Genomic DNA, 22,354 nt, shown 5'->3' with positions numbered 1-22,354 from the left:
CAGGGGGAGCCCACGTCAGTGCTGATAACTCAGCCAGTTGACTTCACCTCCCCCCTCCACAACGCCAACCATTCTTCTAAGTTCTCTCTGGTACCCCCATGAAGGACTGAGCTGTTGCTGTTGCTCCATCCCTCTCCCCCCCCCCCAAACAGGAAGAGAGACCCAGGTGACACAGGCAGGGCAATGGCAGCAGCAAGGAAACGTTTAATTGGTTTTCTCGTTTTTTGTAAAAATTGGGTCAGTGGGTCCTCTTTTCTGCCCCCCCCCAGCTGCCAAGCACAGCAGCCTCCCTCCTTGCACCCCCCCTCACCCCCCCGGTCAGGTGCTGTTGGCCTGCTCCTGCTCAAAGAGCGCCATGGCCAGGTGGGATCGGGAGCCGAGTCCTTGCAGGTTGCTGAGGACGCAGCGGTGGTAGAGCTCCTCGCTCAGGTGGGGGTTGCAGCCCCGCAAGACATACTTCTGCGCCAGCCCCGGCTCCGCCGCCCGGAAGACGTGCAGCTCCGAGTAGCGCAGGAAGACGTCAAAGGCCTCCAGGCCCTCCAGAGCCTCCTCGCGGTCCAGCACGTCGGACGCCAGCCTTGCGCGGGCCGCCATGTAGTCTGCGTTGTAGAAGCAGGCCTCCGAGAAGGCCTGCCGGTCAAAGTGCCCGTCCCGAGGGAAGTCCGAGGCGGCCGAAGCGCCCCCGCCGGCCGCCTGCTCGCCCCCACGGAAAGCCAGCGCCGGGTTGAACTCCTGGAAGTGGACGGGGAAGAAGACCTGCCAGCTGCTGATGGCGTTCATGCGGCAGCGGTTGAGGACCTCGGCCGTGACCTCCGTCCAGACGCTGGCCAGGAAGAAGAGGGTGTCCACGGGGTGCTTCTTGGAGACGATGTCCATCAGCTTGACCTGGGAGGGGACCTCCGTCTTGACGCTGATCCAGGGAATCTTGACGTCCGAGTAGCGCCTCTCCAGCTCGGCCACCATGGCCTTGGCCCCGGCAAAGACGTCCACCTGCCCCACGCGCTGGGCGTCGTAGGGGTCGTAGACGAAGAGCAGGGTCAGGCGGGAGTTGTCCCTGGCGTCCAGGGCGTTGGTGGCGAAGGCGTCCAGGAAGCCCCCCAGGAAGTCCAGCTCCGGCACGGTGAGGGGCAGCACCAGCTGCAGGCGGGTGGCCTCCGTGACGTAGGGCATGGGGATGATCTCCACCTGGCTGAGCGGGCGCAGGAGCTGGACGCGCTTGGAGAGGAGGTGGCTGTGGCCCTTCTGGGTGACGGCCTCCAGCAGCAGCTCCAGCTGGTACTCCATCCCCCGCGTGGGGTCGAAGCGGCGGTAGCCGTTGAGCAGCCGGCGCTTGCGGAAGCGCAGCTGCGGCTGGTAGCGCCGGTTCAGCTGCTCCAGCGCCGCCTGCAGGATGTCGCCCACGTCCGCCTTGCTGGCCCCCTGCAGCTCGCACTTGGGGGCCCCGTCGGGGCAGGAGAAGAGGTGCTGCTCCGTGAAGTAGTCCCAGCCAATCACCTCAAAGCGGGACTTGGGGGAAAAGGGGGCACTGACCCCCACGGGCCACGACAGCTCTGCCTCCCCCGACGGCATCAGCGCTGTCAGGTTGCGGATCTGAGCCTGCCGGAGAGAGGAGGAGAGCCCCCGTTAAGACATCCCCCGACCTTCTCCCTTGCTGCACTGAAGGAATGGGTTTCTCAAACCCAAAACTGACTGTGCAGACGGTTTGAAATGGGCACCAAAATCCCTACTTTTCCTTAGCTAAAATCCATTAACTTGAGCTCTGAGTCAATGTATAAACAAAAACCTGGCTGTATAAACAAGTGCTCAGAGCCCTCTCCTTTATCAGTTTGTGACGGCAAGGATGACCTTGGCTGTTCCAGTGGAGTAGGGATGACATGTCTAGGTCTTATCTTACGTCCTGACACACAGACCTAGTCCGGGAACAGCGCCAGAGTGTGTTCTTGGAGTTGGTGACCTCTTGCTTCAAGATAAGAGTAGGAACAGGAATACCCTTTTATGGTCAGAAGTACAGGAAGGAATACCCTTTTATGGTTAAGAGTACCGGAGCAGGAACATATGTGATGTTACCTGCGTGTATAGGCTGACGTGGTTGGATTCCTGGGGAAGGAGGGAGAGGGTGCCTGGAGGATATATATACTGCATGAAATCTCTCATTTCTTTGGACTTGCTGTGGATTGACCTCGCAAGTGCCTTTCTGCTGTTCCGGAGAGCAGAAATAAAGAACTCTTTCTCTGAACCAACCCTCAGTGTCATTTGACTTCCTTCCTCCTGTTTGGGAGCAACGCAGACCCAATCGGTGAACTCCAATAAGGCTACAGCACAGCTGGACCACCCCGTGGCAGGGGCTGGAAAAGGGGGTTTCCAGAAAGTATAGCTCAGCCCGAAACAAAGGATGCTGATGGAATCTACAAGGCCTGGTGTGTCATGGACTGAACCAGTTGGGGTCAGAGGGAGAAGAAGGTGTGGGAAGCTGAAGAGGGGACAGGGCTTAGTGAGCAGGGGGAGTCTGTGGCAGAGTGCAGTACAGAATCAGAGGCAGAAGCTGAAGAAGGAGAGGAGGGAGGCCAAGAGGCAGAGATGGGTCTGGCTGGGGAAGAAGCTCAGGTTGTCTCCTCCTGCTGCTGCGACAAGCTCCCCTCCTCACTTGTCTCCCAGAACCAGAAAAGGGCTGAAAAGGGCAGGGCAGCAGTAGGCTGCACGCAGGCACAGTCTCTAGTTGCTTGGATAAAGCCCTGAAGAGAAGGAGACTTAGAGATGGTTGTGGGAAGGCAGGGACTTTCAGTCTTGGTAACTGATATAAATTATTGTGACTTTTATGCTTTGGATCAGATTGTCATTACGTGTATGATCTTTGCTGTCTATTTTGTTGTTTCTTCAGCTTGTAAACTGCCTTGTGCATAGTAATATCTAAAGGCAGCATACAAATTAAAAGTGAATTGAAATGAAATTCATGAGGGCACTGGGGATGAACAGCTGGGCTCGTCAGGCCTGAAACTCATTGTGTTCTTGCTGATGAAGAGTTAACACCTACTCTGAGTAGTGCCACAACTGCTGGTTGGCTCTTTGCAGCTCTCCAGCCCACCAGGCCCAACGTGTGATGACTCTCCTTCACTGGAGATTCCTAAGCAGAGGTTGGGGGGCCACCTGCCAGGGGTTCTGGAGCTGTGGCTCCTGGCCCAGAAGGGGGCTGGACTGGATGACCATTGTGGTCCTGTCCAAATCCGCAGTTCTGTAATAGTAGTAATAGTAATTTATTATTTGTACCCTGCCCATCTGGCCGGGTTAGTAGCGTGAGCTACCTTTGAAGGTAACCTGGAACCTAGAACTAATCCAGAATGCGGCAGCTGGGCTGGTGACTGGCAGCAGCCGCTGAGACCACATAACACCGGTCTTGAAAGACCTACACTAGCACCCAGTACGTTTCTGAGCACAATTCAAAGTGTTGGTGCTGACCTTGAAAGCCCTAAATGGCCTTGGTCCACTATACCTGAAGGAGCGTCTCCACCCCCATCCTTCAGCCCCACAGACACTGAGGTCCAGCGCCGAGGGCCTTCTGGTGGTTCCCTCATTGCGAGAAGCAAAGCTACAGGGAACCAGCCAGAGGGCCTTCTCGGTAGTGGTGCCTGCCCTGTGGAACGCCCTCCCATCAGATGTCAAGGAGATAAACAACTATCTGACTTTTAGAAGACATCTTAAGGCAGCCCTGTTCAGGGAAGTTTTTAATGTGTGACATTTTAATGTATTTTTAATTCTTTGTTGGAAGCCGCCCAGAGTGAATATTGTTAGTGAATATTATTAATATCATCATCTAAGAATGAAGCTGAGTTGCCAGAACTCCAGGCTCTCAGCCACCAACCCCATGCTCCCAGCCGGGGCCCAGCAGCTGCTGCAGGCACCCCAAATCACGTTCATGCACCCCACTGTGAGCACCCAGAAGCCTCCAGCTGCCCCTCCTGGGAGATCCTCAGCTGAAGAAGGAGGTGGGGCTTGCAGGGTCTTATCCTTCCAGCAGCTCCTTTGTAGTCTGGACCAAACCAAAAAGCAGACTTTCCGTTCCCCCAGATGCTGTGTACAGAGAACCGTGAGCAAAAGGGTGACTTTGCGTCCCCCTCCAGGGACACCCTGAGAACCAGGGACGCTTGGAGTCTCTGGTGTCACCCTGTTTGCTTCTGTGGAAGTGACCTTGCCTTAGAAATCCCAGGATGCCGGGGTCTCCTCCCTGCCTTGCTGGAAGGTGACCCACAGCTGTTCCCCACCTTCCCTGCCTGAGACCGGTACCCAGCGGCCTCCATCCTCTCCACCCCCAGCAGTGAGAGAGTCTGGGGGGGGTCTTGGGGGGTCTCTCCCCTCTTTACCTGCAGCTCCTCTATCTCTTGGTAGGTCTGCTCCAGCTTGATCCGGCTGAACCTCTTATGCAGGCGGTACATGAGGGTGGGCTCCGTGACGGGGTGCACGGCAATCGCTCCCCAAAATTCTTCTCCCTCCTCCTTCTCTGGGTCCGCATTCTTGGCCAGTTCATAGGACAGGTAATTCTGACCCTAAGAGAGGGAGGAAATGATGGTCTCCTGGTCCTTCTCTGCAGAAGTATTTGCACCAAAGACTTACTACCTGCTCCCTCTTTTTCCATCCCCAAAAGCAGGTGTGATGCAGATGTTTAATCCTCATCACAACCGCCCTGCGAACCAAGTTAAGCTTGTGACCCAAAGTCTACTAGCCTGTGTTCTCACTGAGCAGGAATTCGAACTCGCCTCCAGGCTCCAATCCCTGCAGCCACAGAGAGCCGGACAAAGGCAATACCCAGCCGGCTCCCTTTGTTCTTCTGCACAAATCCGGCTTTTCTCTCTCCCCGACTTAAACTTCTCAGAATGTGGAGAAGGGACTGGGAACGCCTTGGGACTGGCGTGGTCCCTAAGCCCAAGCAAGACACTGCTATGGCAAGTGCAGGCCTCTTCGAAGCAGAGCAGGGAGCAGGCAAGGCCTGCCTTAACCAACCCCTGTCTCTCAAGTCCCCCCTCACCGCCTCCCCAGCTATTAAAAAAACCCAGAGAGACAGAAGTAGCAAGTCGGAGGCTGAGCGAGCCCCGCAGCATTCGCTCAGATGTCCCACTGGGAGGGGCTCCAAGCGTAAAGAGGGCACTGGCTTCCCTGGAGCAGCTCTGGCTCTGTGGGGCTCCTGCCTGCCTGCCTACCTGCCTCCCTCTCCCAGCCTATTGGCCTGTGGGAGTCCTGCCTGCCTGGCCTCATCTCCTAGCCTCTTCACCCTGTGGGGGACTTGTATCTGGCCCTGTGGGACTCACGCCTGGCTTCATCTCCCAGCCTCGGCCCTGTGGGAGTCCTGCCTGCCTGGCCTCATCTCATGGCCTCTTGGCCCTGTGGGACTCCTGCCTGCCTCCCTCCTTTCATGTCCCCATCTTCCAGCCCCTTGGCCCTGTGGGACTCCTGCCTGCCTCCCTCCATGCCCCATCTCCCAGCCCCTTGGCCCCATGGAACTCTTGTCTCTAGCCCCGTGGGACTCCCGCCTGCCCACCTGGTGCTGGGAGGTGCAGCTGGTGCCCAGGAAGTCTGCGAGGCAGCGGCCCAGCCACTCGTCCGGCCGCAGGCTGAGGATCTCGTTGCGGCAGCTGTCCAGGTGAGGGTGCAGCTTGAGGAGGAGGCTGCGAGAGAGCAGGTAGCCGAAGCCGCCGTGGCAATAGCGCGCCTGCTCGTCCCCGCCAATGAACTCCTCCGCCCGGCCCAGGTAGACGTCCTGGTGGATGCTCAGGTGGGCCACCAGCGCCTTGAGCCGCTCCGGCTGGACGTAGGTGTCGTCCTGCATGACGAAGAACCAGTCGAAGTCGCCCCCGAAGTGCTGGTGGACGTAGCGCACCGTCTCGTACATGAGCCACACGGGCCGCTCGTCCCCGTGCGACACCAGCGCCAGGCCGTGGGGCACCTTGGCCCCCCGCAGCCCCGTGAAGTAGAGGAGGTGCGGGAAGTGGTGGGCGGCCGTCTTGTTGACGGCCACGGCCAGGGTGCTCAGGGTGGCCTTGGAGGTCAGCACGGCCACAAAGAGCCGCTCGCGGAAGCCCAGCTCCGTCTGGATGTAGCGCGTCCTGTGCAAGGAGAAGAAGGAGGAGAAGGGGAGCTTTTCGTCTCAAGGGGAAAGAGACAGGAATAAAAAGGCGCTTGAAACTGTGATACGATGCAATGTGACATACAGATATGGTGAGGGCTGGAGTCAGGGGCAGGTCAGCAAGAAAGGAAGCAAATCTCCAGTGCCAGGGAAGGTAGGAACAGCAGCAGCAGCAGCAAGAACAAATCACGTACCCACCGCCCATCTGATGGAGCAGCTTCCAGCAAATTATAAAAGCACAGTAAAGCATCACACATTAAAAACTTCCCTTTGAAGAGTTAACTCTTTATTCAAGGAAACAAAATGCAGTGGTACCTTGGTTCTCAAACGGCTTAGCTGATGAACAAATCAGCTCCAGGATGCTGAAAACCTGGAAGTAAGTCTTCTGGTTTTCAAACGTTTTTTAGAAGCTGAACATCTGATGCAGCTGTCGGCTGTTCTTTCCAGAACTGATTACATTCGAGAACCAAAGTACCACCGTAGACTCAGCCTAGTGGTCTCAGCAACCCTCGCCAGTAGGTCTTGCCCCGATGGAGCAGTTGCCAGGACTGGAGGGCCCTGTCCCCCACCCCCATGGCTCCTCCCCTCCTGGATGTTTCCCAAGCAGCCTCCAACTGTGCCTGGGTACCTCTAACCTCTGTCTGGCTCTCCTCGGAATCCTGCGCGTTCTTGGACACCAGGGAGGAGCAGAGCTTCTCACTGCGGGACGGGGAGACTCCTGGATCCTTTCAGTGTTAGAAACTCAAGATATATAAGCTAGGCACAAACCAGGGTTCCAGTCGCCTAGTTGCCATTTTTGGGCAAGGAGACTCTAAAGCCTTCTTTTTCAAAGGACAGACTGATTGCGTCTCAGTTAAACATCTGGCTAGTTCAGAAGACCACCTTGAACTTGGTTAGGAGCTTTGAGAACTTAAAGAAGGAAAGCCCCATCGACATCGGCCTGGAGAGCGCTGAATGGGCCTGTGTTTCTGCCTCTGCTCCTTGCCTGCTGGCCACCAATGGGGCCAGAGACCTCTCTGGGTGCAGCTGGGAGCCTGAGCTACCGCAACTCAGGGGGAGACTCACAATGCTGCTCCTGGGCACTCGCACACCACAGGTTCCTTGGGGTGCAGACAGAAAGAGAGAAAACTCCTCATGAGCGTGAACGCTCCTCCCTCCCCACAGACCTGCATCACAGCAGCCCCTGGATGAGGGTGCATGGGGCACTCGGGCCCGTTCTCCCGCGGAAAGGGCACCACCAGCTCAATGCAGCTGAGCCATGTTCTCCCTGCCTCCACTCCCTCCTGCAATGTGAGGAGCAGCAGCACCCAAGCGGGGTTCTCCCCAGCGCACAGGAAGCGCACCAAAGGAAAGCCCTGACCGAAGCTTATGAAATCATGCATGGCATGGGGAAAGTAGGGAAGGAAAAGTTTCCCTCCTTAGTCTCATGACGCTAGAACTCATGGGAATCCCATGAAGCAGAATGTTGGTCAGACTCGGGGCAGAGAAAAAGAAGTATTTATTCACACAGCACAGAGTTAAACTGCGGAACTCCCGGCCACATGAGGCGGGGATGGCCGCCAGTCTGGGTGGCTTTAAAAGGACGAATTCATGGAGGAGGAGGAGGAGGAGGAGAGGGCCATGAAGGGCTCTTAGCCAGGATGATTATGCTGCGCCTCCTGTGGGAGGGAGCAGGTGGTCCTGCGCTCAAATCGTGCTTGCAGGCTTTCCATAATAGGCATCTGACTGAACCCTGTGAGAAGTGGATGCTGGACTAAAGGGACCAGGCAGGAAGACTCTTCTTCTGGAACCTCCAGGTACAGAGGCAGTCTATCTAGATTCCTAGTTCTCTTCTGAGAGTCTTTGCTTCCCCCAAAGCCAGAGGACTTTGACCTCGCCACTGTGATCCAAGTGACAGTCACCTCCAGACTGGATTATTGTAACTCGCTCTATGTGGGGCTGCCCTTGAGACTGACCCAGAAACTCCAGGGGGTGCAGAATGCCGCAGCGAGACTCCTTACGGGGTCCTTGTCGCGGGATCACATTCATCCAGTGCGCTGGCTCCCAGTGGAGTACAGGGTCAGGTTTATGGTGCTGGTTTTAACCTTTAAAGCCCTATACAGCCTAGGACCCTCGTACCTACAGGACCACCTCTCCTGGTATGTCCCACGGAGGACCTTACGGTCTTCAAACAAAAACTTCTTGGAGATCCTGGGCCACAGGGAGGTTAGGCTGGCCTCAACCAGAGCCAGGGCTTTTTCGGCCGTGGCCCCGATCTGGTGGAACGCTCTGTCACAAGAGACTAGGGCCCTGTGGGACTTGACATCTTTCCGCAGGGCCTGCAAGACGGAGCTGTTTCACCAGGCCTTTGGCCAAGGCACAGTCTGACCCCCTCTCTCCTTCTGTAATCCTCATAGAACTCTAGCCCAATGGTTGCCATTATTTTGATTTTCAACCAATTTTAAAATGATTTTAGAATGCTGTGTTACTTTTATTGTTGTTAGCCGCTCTGAGCCCGGCTTCGGCTGGGGAGGGTGGGATATAAATAAATTATTATTATTATTATTATTATTATTATTATTATTATTATTATTATTATTGACTGTTGGCAAAAGCCTTGCTTACCTCTGCCATGACAGTGCTCCTCCTCCCCAAAGCCCCTGGAACCCAGCTCTGGGGAGAAGGCTCGCCCCCTCCAGGCTGGCGCCTTACCTGAGCACCTTCTTGTAGGGCTTGCTGGGGTCCCTGTAATAAGGCACGATGCGCGGCTTGAACTCCTCCTGCGACTCCTCGCCCTCCTTCCGGCCCGGCCCCGCTCCTCCTCCGGCCCCCGGCAGCCCCTCTCCGTCGGGCTGGCGCCCATGGCCCAGCGGGGCTCCGCCGGCGGCGTCGGCGCAAGAGTCTCCGGCGTCGCCCTGGATCCACGAGACGCGCAGCAGGCTCAGGCTGCAGCCCAGCGACAGACCCAGCAGCAGCGGCAGCGCCGGGCGCAGCACCGCCAGCACCGTGGCCACGCGCATGGCCGGCGGCGGGCGCCCGGACGGGGCAGCCGGGGCTCCGCGACCATGGAGCGGCGAGCCGAGGGGAAGCGGGGCGCCTTGCCGGACGCGCCGTCCAGGGCAGCCGGGGCGAAGCGCAAACCTGGGAGCGGAGAGGGAGGAAGGAAGGGGGTCACCATGACACGCCTGGGCAGCAGGGAAGAGAGCAGCCCCCGCCCCCACGAAGCGCCCCCCGAAGGAGGGCAAGGGGACCACCCCGACCGCGCCGTCTAAGGCCGGGGCTAAGCGCAGAACTGGGAACGGGGAGGGAGGACGGAAGGAAGTCACCATGGCGCGCCTGGGCAGCAGGGAAGAGAGCAGCAGCCACCCCACAAGGCGCCCCCCGAAAGGGGGCGAGGAGACGGTGCGCCCGCCCGCGCCCTCTGAAGCAAGAGCTTGGGCAGAGCTGGGAGGGAGGTCAGGGAGGATGGGCGCCTGGGCAGCAAGGAAGACAGCAGCCCCCGCCCCCACGACGTGCCCCCCGGAGGAGGGCAAGGGGACCACCCCGACCGCGCCGTCTAAGGCCGGGGCTGAGCGCAGAACTGGGAACGGGGAGGAAAGAGATCGGGACGGGTGTGCGGCGGGGCAGCATCCCCCCCCTCCAGGACGCGCCCTCGGGAGGGCCACGAAGGGGCCACCGGGGGTCCCTTCGCCCGCGTGCGCCCGGCGGGGCGGTCTTCCCCTTCCCCTGGCATGGAGGCGGCTTCCCCCTCGCCCAGGCCGGCTCCCGGGGCTCACCTTCCGCCCCCGTCCTCCTCGGCCCCGACACGTGTCTGGCGTTCACACGCTCCCCCGTCCCCGCCAGGCGGCCTCCCGCGCTTCCTCCCGCTCCTCTTCTTCCGCCCCCGCGGCGCCTCCCTCCGGGGAAGAGGGCGGACTCCATTTCCCAAGCTGCCCCTTCCCGCGCGGGGCAGGCCGGGCGCCGTAGTCCGCCCAGACTCGCCTTCCCGTCCTGCCCCGGGGCCCGGCGGGCGCCGACGTCGCGGGCGGCCATTGGCGGAGCGGGCGTCGCGGGGCGGGGCTTGGTCTGCACGCGGCGGCGGCGGCGGCGGCGGCTCTGTTGCGACAGGAGGGAAAGCGCGGCGGAGAGCGAGAGCGAGCGAGCGAGAGGCCGGCGGAGCCCAGGAAGGAGCAGCCCGGCCGAGGGAGCAGCGGGGCCGGGTCTCCTCCCGCGATGCCGTCGGACCTGGCCAAGAAGAAGGCGGCCAAGAAGAAGGAGGCGGCCAAGGCCCGCCAGAGGCCCCGCAGAGGCCCCGAGGAGAACGGCGAGGACGCCGGCGGGGAGCCCGAGGCCGCCCGGGGGGGGCGCCAGGCCAACGGGGCCGACGCCGAGCCAGGTGAGCCGCTGCTCCGCCACGTGGCCGGCCGGGGGGGGGAAGGGGGTTCAGCGCCTCCTCGCGAGCAAGGCGCCAGTCCTCAGTGAGGAGGAGCCGCGGGGAGGTTGCTGCCCTCTTCCGCCTTGGCCTCCTCCCGAGCCAGTCCTTTTTCTGCCCGGAAGGGCCGCTCCTTCCTCCCGCCGGGCCGGCTCCCCCCTCCTCTCGCATGTGGGGCAGGGGCCCCCCATCGGGATGATTCGGCGCCTTCTCCCAAGCAAGGCTCCAGTCCTCAGTGAGGAGCCGCCCTCTTTCGCCTTTCCCCCGGCGTGTGGGGCACGAGGCTGCCCTTAAGGGGGCAGGGGCCCCCCATCGGGATGATTCATAACCTTCTCTAGAGCAAGGCGCCAGTCCTCAGTGAGGAGCCGCGGGGGCTGCCGCCCTCTTCCGCCTCCCCCCCCCGCGCGAGTCCTTTTTCTGGGCCGAGCCAGGGGAGGCTGCCCGGAAGAGCCGCTCCTTCCTCCCGCCGGCTCCCCCCTTCTCTCGCATGTGGGGCAGGGGCCCCCCATCGGGATGATTCATAACCTTCTCTAGAGCAAGGCTCCAGTCCTCAGTGAGGAGCCACGGGGGTTGTTGCCCTCTTCGGGCTTGTACCTCTCCGAGTCCTTTTTCTGGGTGGGGTGACCCCCCTTTGTGCAGAAGTCACACACCCTGTAAGCCAGCCTTTCTCCACCTGTGGGTCCCAGATGTTGTTGGACTACAACTCCCATCACCCCTAGCTAGCAAGGCCAGAGCTCAGGGATGATGGGAGTTGTAGTCCAACAACATCTGGGGACCCACAGGTGGAGAACCGCTGTGTGTCATTCCAGAAGGCAGCTTTCCTTATTTCTCTCCTGTGAAAGGAAGGTGCTTGGCACTGGGGGGGGGGTGCCCAGTTCTCTCTTCCTTCCTCCCCCCCCCCAAGCCAACGCTACCCCCCTGAGAGGAGCCCTTGGTTCTCATGGGGCCTGTCCTTCTCCCTCCAGATGTGGACACCATCTCCAAGGCCATTGAGGAGTTTGAGCTGAAGAAGGCGGCCGCCCGCGCCGTGACGGGGGTCCTCGCCTCGCACCCCAACAGCACCGACGTCCACATCATCAACCTTTCCCTCACCTTCCACGGACAGGAGCTGCTGAGCGACACCAAGCTGGAGCTCAACTCGGGGCGGCGCTATGGCCTCATTGGCCTGAATGGCACCGGTGAGGCCAAGGGCGGGGCAGCAGGAGCAGGAAGAGGGCATGGCTAACAGCGGGGGTGGGGTAGGCAAATATTCAGACCCAAATGGAAGCGAGAGGCTTCAGCGCTGGGGGTTGGACTAGATGGCCCTTGGGGGTCCCTTCCAGCTCTACAATTCTGTGAGGGGGCCAGAGCACAAATCCCCCCAGGTCCTGAGGCCCAGGTGGGCGGGTGCCTCTCCTTTCTGGAGCAGGGGCCAGACTCAGCCTTCCAGCCCTTGCCAAGGTGGCACTGATGCCAGGGGAGGCTTTTGGGGGGCCCCACTGCTCTGCTTGCCCTTCTGCCAAGGAGGTGCCTTGGAACAACCAAGGCGCTGACAGCCTGCCCAAGGGGAAACTGGTACCTCTCCCTCAGAGGCTGTTGGGGTGCAGTGAGAGCTCAGTTGCTGGGCACTGCCTGGCCTCTTCTTGGCAGAAGATCGGCCTCCTTGGCAATCATCCGAGGAGCAGCTCAGTGGCCCTGGATCCGTCTCCTGGGGACTGTTTTCGTCGCCTGTGAGGCGGAGTCTGTTGGGCAGCAGCTCCCGTCAGCCCCACCTCCAACCAAGCAAGAGGATTTCTGTGTGATCCTGTCATCTCCCTCGGGTGCCGCCTCAGACTGATCTGGTCAGGCAGTTTGCAAAGATGGGAGTTTGGGGCCACGTAGAAGTTCTGTGTTTTTGCTGGTAGCTGCCCTATCTTTTCTGTCAGCACAGGAAATCCTGGGTTTCGTTGACTCAGTCATTTGGGGGTCTTGCTGCCCAGGCCCCCCCTCCTGCCACCCTTTTTTTTTTTGCTTTCCAAGCAGCACAGCTGACCGTCAGGGCCAGAGAGACAACATCAGCCCTGATCACCCACTCACCATATCTGTATTGCGGGGGGGGGTCGATCTAGATGAGCCTTGAGGTTCCTTTCCAACTCTACAGTTCTGTGGTTCTTTGGTACTGCTTTTGTGTGTGATACTTTGCATATGTGAAGGCAGTCAGACATTTATGTGGGCCAATACCAAAAACTTCCTTCCCCCCAGTTTTTGTTTGTTTGTTTAAAAAATGGAAAACTTAATAAATATTCTTTAAAAAAAATTAAAAAAAACAAAAACTTCCTTCCCCCAACTTTTGAAAAGTTACTTTAAAAAAATGCTATACCTGCATCGTTGTGTTCCAAGACGATTATACATATAGGTGTTGAGTCTTGTACATAGTTGTCCGCATGGCATTTAAATAAATTTGGGGAGCTTCCTGAGTATTCATGCCATGGCGTCATGTGTCCTGGGGCTGCCTTTCTTTTTGGGGGTTCCCCGGCTGGGGGTGGCGCTATGTGGCAGCCCTTTCCCCATCAGGGCCCTCTTCTGCGGGGGCCGCAAACTCCAGGTATAGAGGGGAACCTGAAGGACACCTCCCAGTTCTGAACACTGTAGCACCACAAAAGCGGGTTTTACAGGAATCTCTGGGGCCAGAGGGCCAGTTCACCAGGCATCTAGGAGTGACCTTCCTTTTGGCTCCCTTGGGAGACGGCTGCACTGCTAGAAGTGACCAGAGGGGTCTTGGAATCCTCGAAGGGACCCCGAGGGTCGCCCAGCCCCCTATAAGGCAGGTATCGCAGCAAAAGCACCCCTGGGTCATTTCTCTACGGTAGTCTATTTTAAAGTTTTTACGTGTTTATATGCCTGTCGCACTTTTAAACTTAAAATCCATTGTTGTATATTGCTTTAAGTGCTTGTTTTGTTATTGGGGTTGTAGTTCTATTTGTGTTTCTCAAGCTGGTCTCTGACTGTAATAAATTTCATGTTCACCCCTGACACCCTGACTCCTGATTGAAAAACTCCAGGGAAACAGACCCCCCCCCCCACTTCTGAGGGAGTCGGTCGCACCATCAAGCGGCTCTTGCCCTCGGAAATGTCTCCCTGGGGTTCACTGGGGCCCTCTGCTTGCCTCCCTTGCCCAGGGAAGTCCATGCTGCTGTCGGCCATCGGGAAGCGGGAGGTGCCCATCCCCGAGCACATCGACATCTACCACTTGACCCGCGAGATGCCCCCCAGCGAGAAGACGCCCCTGCAGTGCGTGATGGAGGTGGACACGGAAAGAGCCATGCTGGAGCGGGAAGCAGAGCGGCTGGCGCACGAGGACGGTAACGGCTCTTAAATTGGTCCAGGGCCCTAAAACCGCAGGCCTCCCAGTGGAGCAAATCGGGGGGGCACAGACAGCTCTCACTTCCGCAGGGGCCCGGGGCCAGGTGGGCTCACCTGCTTTCTCTCTCCCCCTCCCCCCAGCTGAGTGTGAGAAGCTGATGGAGCTGTACGAGCGCCTGGAGGAGCTGGACGCCGACAAAGCGGAGATGCGGGCGTCGCGGATCCTGCACGGCCTGGGCTTCACCCCCCTCATGCAGAGGAAGAAGCTGAAGGACTTCAGCGGCGGCTGGCGGATGCGGGTGGCCCTTGCCAGGTGGGTGCTGGGCGGACGGGACGGGCTCCTCTGCGGCTGGGCAGGCTCCCTCACACCAGCCTCCCCTTCTCTCTCCCCCTCGCAGGGCGCTCTTCATCCGGCCCTTTATGCTGCTTCTGGACGAACCCACCAACCACCTGGACCTGGACGCCTGCGTGTGGCTGGAGGAGGAGCTGAAGACGTGAGTGCGGGTGGGGAGGGCCCTAACACCCCACCCCCTGCCCATTGAGCTTGGCCTTCCCTTCCAACTCCCCTTTCCGAGGACCCAAAGGGGGCCCACCTGCTCCAGCATCCCCTTCCAAATGCCCGTAGGAAATGAGGGATCGAGCTAGACTGCCTCTGGACCTGGAGGTTCCATAAGAAGAGCCTGGCTGCTGGATGAGGCCAGTGACCCACCATAGGGCCCCCAAGTAGGACTTGAGCCCCAGAGCAACTCTCTCCTCCTCCTGTTAGAAGCGTCGCTGCTTCCAGGTGTGCAGGCAGGGCAGAGCCACCCTGGCTAGCAGACCTCCATAGCCTTCTCCTGCTCCATGAATTTGTCTAATCTTCTTTTAAAGCCATCCAGGTTGGTGGCCGCCTGCAGCAGGGAGTTCCACAGTTTAACAAAGCCCAGCTTTCTGTTACGTGTCCTGGATATTCCAAGGTTCAGCTCCATGGAATGTCCATTGGTTGAAGAGTTATGAGAGGGGGAATATTATTAGTAGTAATAATAATAGTAGTGGTAGTTTTATTATCTATACCCCACCCATTTGGCAGTGTTTCCCCAGCCACTCTGGGCAGCTTACAGCATATCTAAAAACATAATAAAAACAACAAGCATTAAAACTCTCCTGATGCAGGGCTACCTTCAGATGTCTTCTAAAAGTCAGACATCTGATGGGAGGGCGTTCCACAGGGAGGGCGCCACCACTGAGAAGGCCCTCTGCCTGGTTCCCTGTAACTTGGCTTCTCGCAGCGAGGGAACCGCCAGAAGGTCCTCGGAGCTGCATCTCAGTGTCGAGGTAGAACGATGGAGCTGGAGACGCTCCTTCAGGTATACTGGGCCGAGGCAGTTTAGGGCTTTCAAGGTCAGCACCAACACTTTGAATTGTGCTAGGAAATGTACTGGGAGCCAATGTAGATTTTTCAAGACCCGTGTTATGTGGTCTTGGTGGCCACTCACAGTCACCAGTCTAACTGCCACATTCTGGATTAGTTGTATTTTCCGGGTCACCTTCAAAGGTAGCCCCACATAGAGCACATTGCAGTAGTCCAAACGGGAGATAACCAGAGCATGCACCACTCTGGCAAGACAGTCCACAGACAGGGAGGGTCTCATCCTGCATACCAGATGGAGCTGGTAGACAGCTGCCCTGGACACAGAATGGACCTGCACCTCCATGGACAGCTGTGAGTCCAACATGACTCCCAGGCTGCACACATCTTTTCTCTCACTTCTGGCTCTGCTTCTGCAGGTTCAAGCGCATCCTGGTGCTCATCTCCCATTCTCAGGACTTCCTGAACGGCGTCTGCACCAACATCATCCACATGCACAACCGCAAGCTCAAGTATTACACGGTGAGCAGGAATCAGGCGCTGGGCGGTGTGGGTTGCTGCCGCCTCTTGAAAGAGACTGGCCCTGCTTCCAAAATCAAGGGTGCTGGGTCCTCTTTTGGGTGCCTGCCCCCTGGCTGTGGCAGCTGGGCCTGGAGGGCTGCAGGATGAGCCCCCTCCCCGGGCCAGAGCCCCAGGCCAACAGGGATATCCCTCTCTCCTCCTCCAGGGTAACTACGACCAGTATGTGAAGACCCGCCTGGAGCTGGAGGAGAACCAAATGAAGCGCTTCCACTGGGAGCAGGATCAGATCGCCCACATGAAGGTAGCCATCCCAAAGGGACTCTTGGAGGCCATCAGCCACGGTGGCTCTGCCCTGCCCTCCGCAGTGGGAGACAGTTGCTGGGCATCGCAGGAGAGGGGGAGTTTATTTACTTTTAATTATTTACTGAATTCGTATGCTGCTCTTCAGCTGAACATCCCAGGGCGATTCACAACACAAAAATACAAAATGAGGGTATAATACACAGCATGAAACAAACATATTTCAAAAGCCATGGAATGCTAATTGCTCTTGTGCTCCCCTTCCCCCCCCACAAAAAATGGGGTGCTGTTGCTGGTTGGTGCTGAGCTATATGGAGCCAGGGGTGTTGTTGGCCAGGGGTGGGGGACAGGATCTGGCCAACCCCACCACGATGGGCATTTTGGCAGATGGGTCCCTTCTGACTCTAGAATTCTTGGTGGCCTGGCTTCAAAGGAGACCTCTTCTGAGTCTTCTGTCCCCTCTGTTCCCTGCTCCGTGGTGGGAGGGCGCTGGCGCAGCCGGCCTCTGCCCCCACCGCTGACCTCTGAATCGTTGCAGAACTACATCGCTCGCTTTGGTCACGGCAGCGCCAAGCTGGCCCGCCAGGCGCAGAGCAAAGAGAAGACCCTTCAGAAGATGATGGCCTCAGGGCTGACCGAACGGGTGATCAACGACAAGGTGAGGTGGGGAGATGGTCAGCCTGTCCCCCCACGAGTGGGGGCTGAGCCGGGGGGGGGCAGGAGCAACTCAGCAGGCTGTCCTGGGGCTCTTGTCCAGGGGTGGGGGTGGGTAGCTAAAAGACCAGGACTTTGGTTCCTGTAATCAATGCAGCGGGTTGGTCTGGATGACCTTTGGGTCCCTTCCAGCTCTCCACCTCTGTGGTTCTCTGACCAGCTACCCAGGACCCCCCTGGGTGGGTCTCCTTCCTTCCCAGGCGCTAGCCAGCCTGAGAGGGGAGAAGGTGGCAGCGGATCCTGGCCTGGGGTGCTGCAGGGAGGAGAAACCAAGGGTTGCTGACCTGGACCCCCCCTCTTCTTCCCCAGACACTCTCCTTCTACTTCCCCTCATGCGGGAAGATCCCGCCTCCTGTCATCATGGTGCAGAACGTCAGCTTCAGATACAGCCAGGACGGGGTGAGCAGAGGGGCCGGGGGGGGGCTGTCAATATCGGAATTTCATTTCACTCTTAATTTGTACGCCACATTTCTGTACTTCGACACACAAGGCGGCTCACAAGCTGAAGAAGCAGCAAGAGGCTGCAGGATAGAGGCTTATAAAATTATTCCTGGCGTGGAGGAAAGGGGGTAGGGGATGTCCAATGAAGCTGAATGTGGGGAGATTGAAGGGAAAAGTAAGCAAGTCTTTCCTGCGGCAGAGGGTTAAACTGTGGAACTCCTTCCCACAGGAGCCAAACTAGGTGGCTTCAAAAGGGGATTAGGCAAAGTCACACAGGAGAATTGGTGGCTTCTAGCCAGGATGGCTCTGCTCAGTCTCCGCAGTCAGAGGCAGTAATTGCTTCTGAATTCCAGTTGCTGGAAACCAGAGGAGAACAATTCCACACATCTGTTAAGGTAGAACGGAATATCGTAAGACTTATGTTATCAAGTATCTTCTAACAATCCAATCCAGGGCAAAAAACACACACAGAAAAATCTGACTTTGAAATAAGCAGCTGATACCAAGTAAAGTATTATTCAGTAATACATTACAATATAATAGTGCACAGAATGACAGCAAACAATAATTAAACTGAAATCCACACTCAATGAATCATTACTACACTATAATCGTTCAGGGGGGCAAAATAATAGCAAGCCTCAGTATATTTAAAATATGCAAGGTGATTGAACTGAGCAGACAAGTCATATAACTTAAAACGTTAGAAATAAAGTTAGGAAACTTATTTCTCCGCCTCACTCTCTGTCTGTCCCCTTCAGCCCTGGATCTACAACAATCTGGAGTTTGGCATCGACCTGGACACTCGCGTGGCCCTTGTGGGGCCCAACGGGGCTGGGAAAAGCACGCTGCTCAAGCTCCTCACAGGGGAGGTGAGGACCTGGCGCCCCTGGCTTGCTTTTTGCGGGGGGCTGTTTGTGTGTTAGAAATGGCCTCCCCCCCCTCTGCTGGGGTCTCTGACCGGCTTGTCCTTTCTCCTCCAGCTGCTGCCCAGTGACGGCATGATCCGCAAACACTCTCACGTCAAGATCGGCAGATACCACCAGGTGCTGTTTATTTGGGGGGTTTCTGGCTCCTTCCCAGGGCATTGCTAAGGACCTGGAAGGGTAGGGGGCCCTGCTAGTTCCCTGTGGGTGCAGAGAGCCAGTGAGGCCTAGTGGCTACAGCGTTGCCCTAGGGCCTGAGTTCGAATCTCCACCCGGCGTGAAGGCTTTTGTTGGGTGTGACTTTGGGGGCCAGTCCCTGCCTCTTGGCCTAGTCTACCTCAGAGGGATGTTGTAGGGGGCAAAATGGGGAGCGGCAGTGTGGCCTCCTCCCCTCACATCCTCCCTCTCCCCCCCCCGGCCTCCTCAGCACTTGCAAGAGCAGCTGGACCTGGACCTCTCCCCGCTGGAGTACATGATGAAGTGCTACCCAGAGATCAAGGAGAAGGAGGAGATGAGGAAGATCATCGGGCGCTATGGGCTGACGGGGAAGCAGCAGGTGGGTCTGGCCGGGGGGGAGAAGGAAGGAGCCCCAGGCCTGTGGTGGTTGCTGGGGCGGGGGGGGGAGCAGAGTCTGAGCGGGAGCCCCTGGCAGGACACGGGAGACCAGGGGCAGCCCTGGAGAATCCGAGGCAGGCAGGATCAGATCATAGAACTACAGGGTCCAAACGCAGGAATCTCAGCTCAAGCGTCCCTGACAGACGGCCACCCAACCTGTGCTCAAAAGCCTCCCAAGGAAACAGCCACTGCTGTCAAGATGTTCGTCCTAATGTTGAAAACCTGAAACCTGCCAGAGTCCAGTTCTGAGCCTTTCAAGCAAAGGTGCCTTTAGGGGGTTTCTGTGTGCAAAGTGGGGCTCCCCCCCCCGCCCCCATGAGCTGGGGAGCCTCCTTCTGCTTAGACCAGCGCAGGAAGGGGGAGTGTTGCTCTTGAGCTCAGACCTCGCTTGCGGGTTTCCCCTTCGAGCCCCTGGGTGGCCCCTGTGAGAACAGGCTCCTGGGCTGGACGGGCCCCTTTGACTCTTTCTCTTCTGACACGGTCGTGCCCGGCAGGTGAGCCCCATCCGGAACCTGTCGGATGGGCAAAAGTGCCGCGTCTGCTTTGCTTGGCTGGCCTGGCAGAACCCCCACATGCTGTTCCTGGATGAGCCCACCAACCACCTGGACATCGAGACCATCGACGCTCTGGCAGACGCCATCAACGACTTCGAGGGAGGCATGATGCTGGTCAGCCACGACTTCCGGCTCATCCAGCAGGTCAGTGGAGGGGGCAGCCCCAGACCCAGCATGGGGGGCCTCTGCTTCACCTGCGCCAAAGGCTGCCTCTTGCCACGCTGGGGGTGGGGGGTGGGAAGAGCCCTCCCCTCCTGCAAGGAGGATGAAGCAACCCACAAGTTCTGGTGCTGGGTGGGGAAGGTTCCATAGTGAAGGAGTTCATGGGGCCCATCACCCCCTCCAGATGTTGCTGGACTCTCCCATCAATCAGCCTTGACTGGTGGGGGCAGGAAGTTCGGCAACATCTGGAGTTGTGGCAGAGGGCCTTCTCGGTGGTGGTGCCCACCCTGTGGAATGCCCTCCCATCAGGTGTCAAGGAAATAAACAACTATCTGACTTTTAGAAGACATCTGAAGGTTTGGGGAAGTTTTTAATGTCTGATGTTTTACAGTGGTACCTCAGGATGCAAACGGGATCCATTCCGGAGCCCCGTTCGCATCCTGAACAGAACATAAGACGCGACTGCGCATCTGCGCCGGTCGCGTTTTGCTGCTTCCGCGCATACGCATTACGTCATTTTGACCGTATGCGCATGCGGCGAAACCCGGAAGTAGCGCGCTCCGTTACTTCCGGGTCGCCGCACAAAAATACTTATCCTGAAGTGTATTTATCCCGAGGTATGACTGTATTGTCTTTTTAATACTCTGTTGGGAGCTGCCCAGAGTGGCTGAGGCAACTCAGCCAGATGGGTGCAGTATTAATAATAAAAATAATAACAAGTATTATTACTATTCCCCAAACGACAACCACACGCCCATCATTTGGTGAAGAAGTAAAAGGAGTATTTACTTACCTAACTTAGGTCTTGAAGTAGCAATTACAGTAGCAAAATGAAGGCAGTTTTATAACTGCTATCTAAGCTATAAAAGTACAAAAATCAAGTTCCAAATGGTGTCTGAGTGTGTGCTTGGAGGACCAGGCAGGAAGGCAGGGTGCCGTGTTGCTGCTTCCTGGCATGGCAGGCAAAGGAAGTGATCTCACAGAGTGCACTCTAGTAAATTTTTCAGGAAAGCTCTGTGACCCTCAGCCCCTTCACGTGCCCCTCTGGGAAAACACACATTGTTGCTTTGGACTCGGATGATGTCCCGCACTTTCCCTGACGCAAGAGGCCGCCTGCTCTTCCTTCCAGGTGGCCCAAGAGATCTGGGTCTGCGAGAAGCGGACGATCGCCAAGTGGCCGGGTGACATCCTCTCCTACAAGGAGCACCTCAAGTCCAAGCTAGTGGGCGAGGAGCCCCCTCCGCAGGTGGAAAAGAAGACTCACAGCGCCTGAAGGCCCTCTGCCGGCCCGGTGGGTCAGCTGAGCCGCTTTCCCCAGAGACTGGTGCCAGCCGCAAGCCCGCCTGCTGCTCCTCCGCCTTGCCAGGGGGAAGGAACAGGCAGCAACAAATCTTCTCTTCAGTTCCTGAGCTCCTGTTGCTGCTGCTGCTGCTTCTTCCTCTTGCACAACCACCACCTCTCCACTCTCCTTCCCTCTGCTCCCCCCAGCTGGACAACCCCTTCTCCTCCTCTTCTTCTTCCTCCTCCTCCTCCTCCTCCTGCCTGCAGAAGGCATTTCTCCAGCCCTCTGCACCAAGCGGGAGGTGGGGGTCTGGGCTGACACCGCAGGGCTGACTCTCTGCTTTCATTTCCAGACTTCACTCCTTGGGCCTCCGTTTGTTTTTAGCAATTATTATTTATCGATGTAATTACCAGACCTGTTGGAGAACTTATCAGCCAGTAATAAAGAGGAAAAAGTGTTTCAATAGTTCTGCTTTCTTCTCGCGGAGGCGATAGGAGCGGGGGGGGGGGCAGGAAAGCTCTGTGTGCCTTGGCTCGTCTGGAAAATAAGGTAAAAGCAAGAGTTGACGTCTCGGCTGGCTGTTGGGTTGGCTTGACCGTGGCCGTGCCATCCTCGTTCATGTTTGGGTCTGCGGGGAGTGGCGAGTACCTTCTCAAAAGTGACTAAGAGGGAGGCCAGGTGATGCTGAAATGCCCAACTGCTCTGCGTGCTCCTCTTTGTGGCTCCGAGCAACCCTTGCCTGCCTCAGCTCATGTGCAGCTTTACCCACTCTCCCACACTGCCCTACAAGCCTGTCTCCCCTCCCTGGCTTCTTCAGGTGATGAGAGACACACAATGGATGCTGGACCCACCAAGGCTACTGAGAAGTATGTCGTGCCACTTTTTTTGGGGGGGGGAATCCCTCCCCAAATATCAAAGCCACCGCCAGAATCTCTCCCACCCCACACGCATTTTATACTTCCTTTTCTGGAAGGGCTGTGTCACATGTTCCCTGAAGCGGAAAGCCGAAAGGGGCACAATCCCATCTTGGGTTTGGCTCTGGCCCCCAGGCAGCAGACTCACAGCTGGGTTGCCCCACAGCCCTCACCCCCCACCTTAGCGAGATCTCTCCCTGGTTGGGCCACAGGTGCCTGGAGGGCAGTGAAGGCCTGTTTCCAGAGGGTCTCCCCTCCTGGGGATGCCAGCAAGCTCTTCCCGTCTTGGGAGGTCCTGACTGGACAAGGCAAAAGTCTGTCCACCCCCTGCAGTCCAAGGCACAGTTGCCCACTCTCTCTCACTCTATTAAAAATATATACTGCTTTGTCGGTTTAAAATAGTATCAAAAGTAGTGGTTTGCAGCAATAAAACTCTACAATAAAAGACATTTAAAACGTCAAAAACATACACCAGCTAACCATTCTGGTTGCATTCTTAGCTGGGGGAATAGAAAAGGTTTTCATCAGGCGTTTAATAGTTGGCCCAGAATTTCCAGTGGCAGAGAGTTCCATAGGACTGGGCCGTGTCACTGAAGGCTTGGTTTCTCATTGTTACCAAGCGGGTCTTGCCAACAACGCTCCTGCAGGTGATCTCAGTGGTGTTATAAGGTATTGGGTGGTCCCTGAGGCACCATGGCACTAAGTTGCTCAGGGCTTTGGAAATGAAGGCGAGCCCCTTGCACTCTCCAACCT

At 57.5% G+C, this 22,354-nt stretch overlaps 2 protein-coding genes across 2 annotated transcripts; one reads left to right on the top strand and one right to left on the bottom strand.

The window, feature by feature from the left end:
* Positions 1 to 209: 209 nt before the first annotated feature.
* Positions 210 to 9,195, bottom strand: CHPF2 (chondroitin polymerizing factor 2). Its single transcript, XM_053409735.1, has 4 exons — positions 8,804 to 9,195; positions 5,528 to 6,092; positions 4,356 to 4,538; positions 210 to 1,596 (listed from the first exon to the last, which is right to left on the bottom strand). Exons 1-4 carry the CDS (start codon positions 9,109 to 9,111, stop codon positions 319 to 321), a joined length of 2,334 nt encoding a protein of 777 aa, XP_053265710.1. The 5' UTR covers positions 9,112 to 9,195; the 3' UTR covers positions 210 to 318.
* Positions 9,196 to 10,276: 1,081 nt separating this feature from the next.
* ABCF2 (ATP binding cassette subfamily F member 2) lies at positions 10,277 to 21,144 on the top strand. Its single transcript, XM_053409762.1, has 14 exons — positions 10,277 to 10,466; positions 11,468 to 11,680; positions 13,640 to 13,822; positions 13,965 to 14,136; positions 14,222 to 14,317; positions 15,591 to 15,693; positions 15,899 to 15,994; positions 16,532 to 16,651; positions 17,017 to 17,106; positions 17,910 to 18,020; positions 18,132 to 18,194; positions 18,502 to 18,630; positions 19,184 to 19,387; positions 20,535 to 21,144. The coding sequence occupies exons 1-14, from the start codon at positions 10,304 to 10,306 to the stop codon at positions 20,676 to 20,678; spliced, it is 1,887 nt and encodes a 628-aa protein (XP_053265737.1). The 5' UTR covers positions 10,277 to 10,303; the 3' UTR covers positions 20,679 to 21,144.
* The last annotated feature ends 1,210 nt before the right edge of the window (positions 21,145 to 22,354 follow it).

The sequence above is a fragment of the Podarcis raffonei genome, chromosome 12, assembly GCF_027172205.1.
Source record: "Podarcis raffonei isolate rPodRaf1 chromosome 12, rPodRaf1.pri, whole genome shotgun sequence".
Lineage (NCBI taxonomy): Eukaryota > Metazoa > Chordata > Lepidosauria > Squamata > Lacertidae > Podarcis > Podarcis raffonei.
Note: the sequence above shows the minus strand (reverse complement) of the source record. Positions and strands in the feature narration are given on the sequence as shown.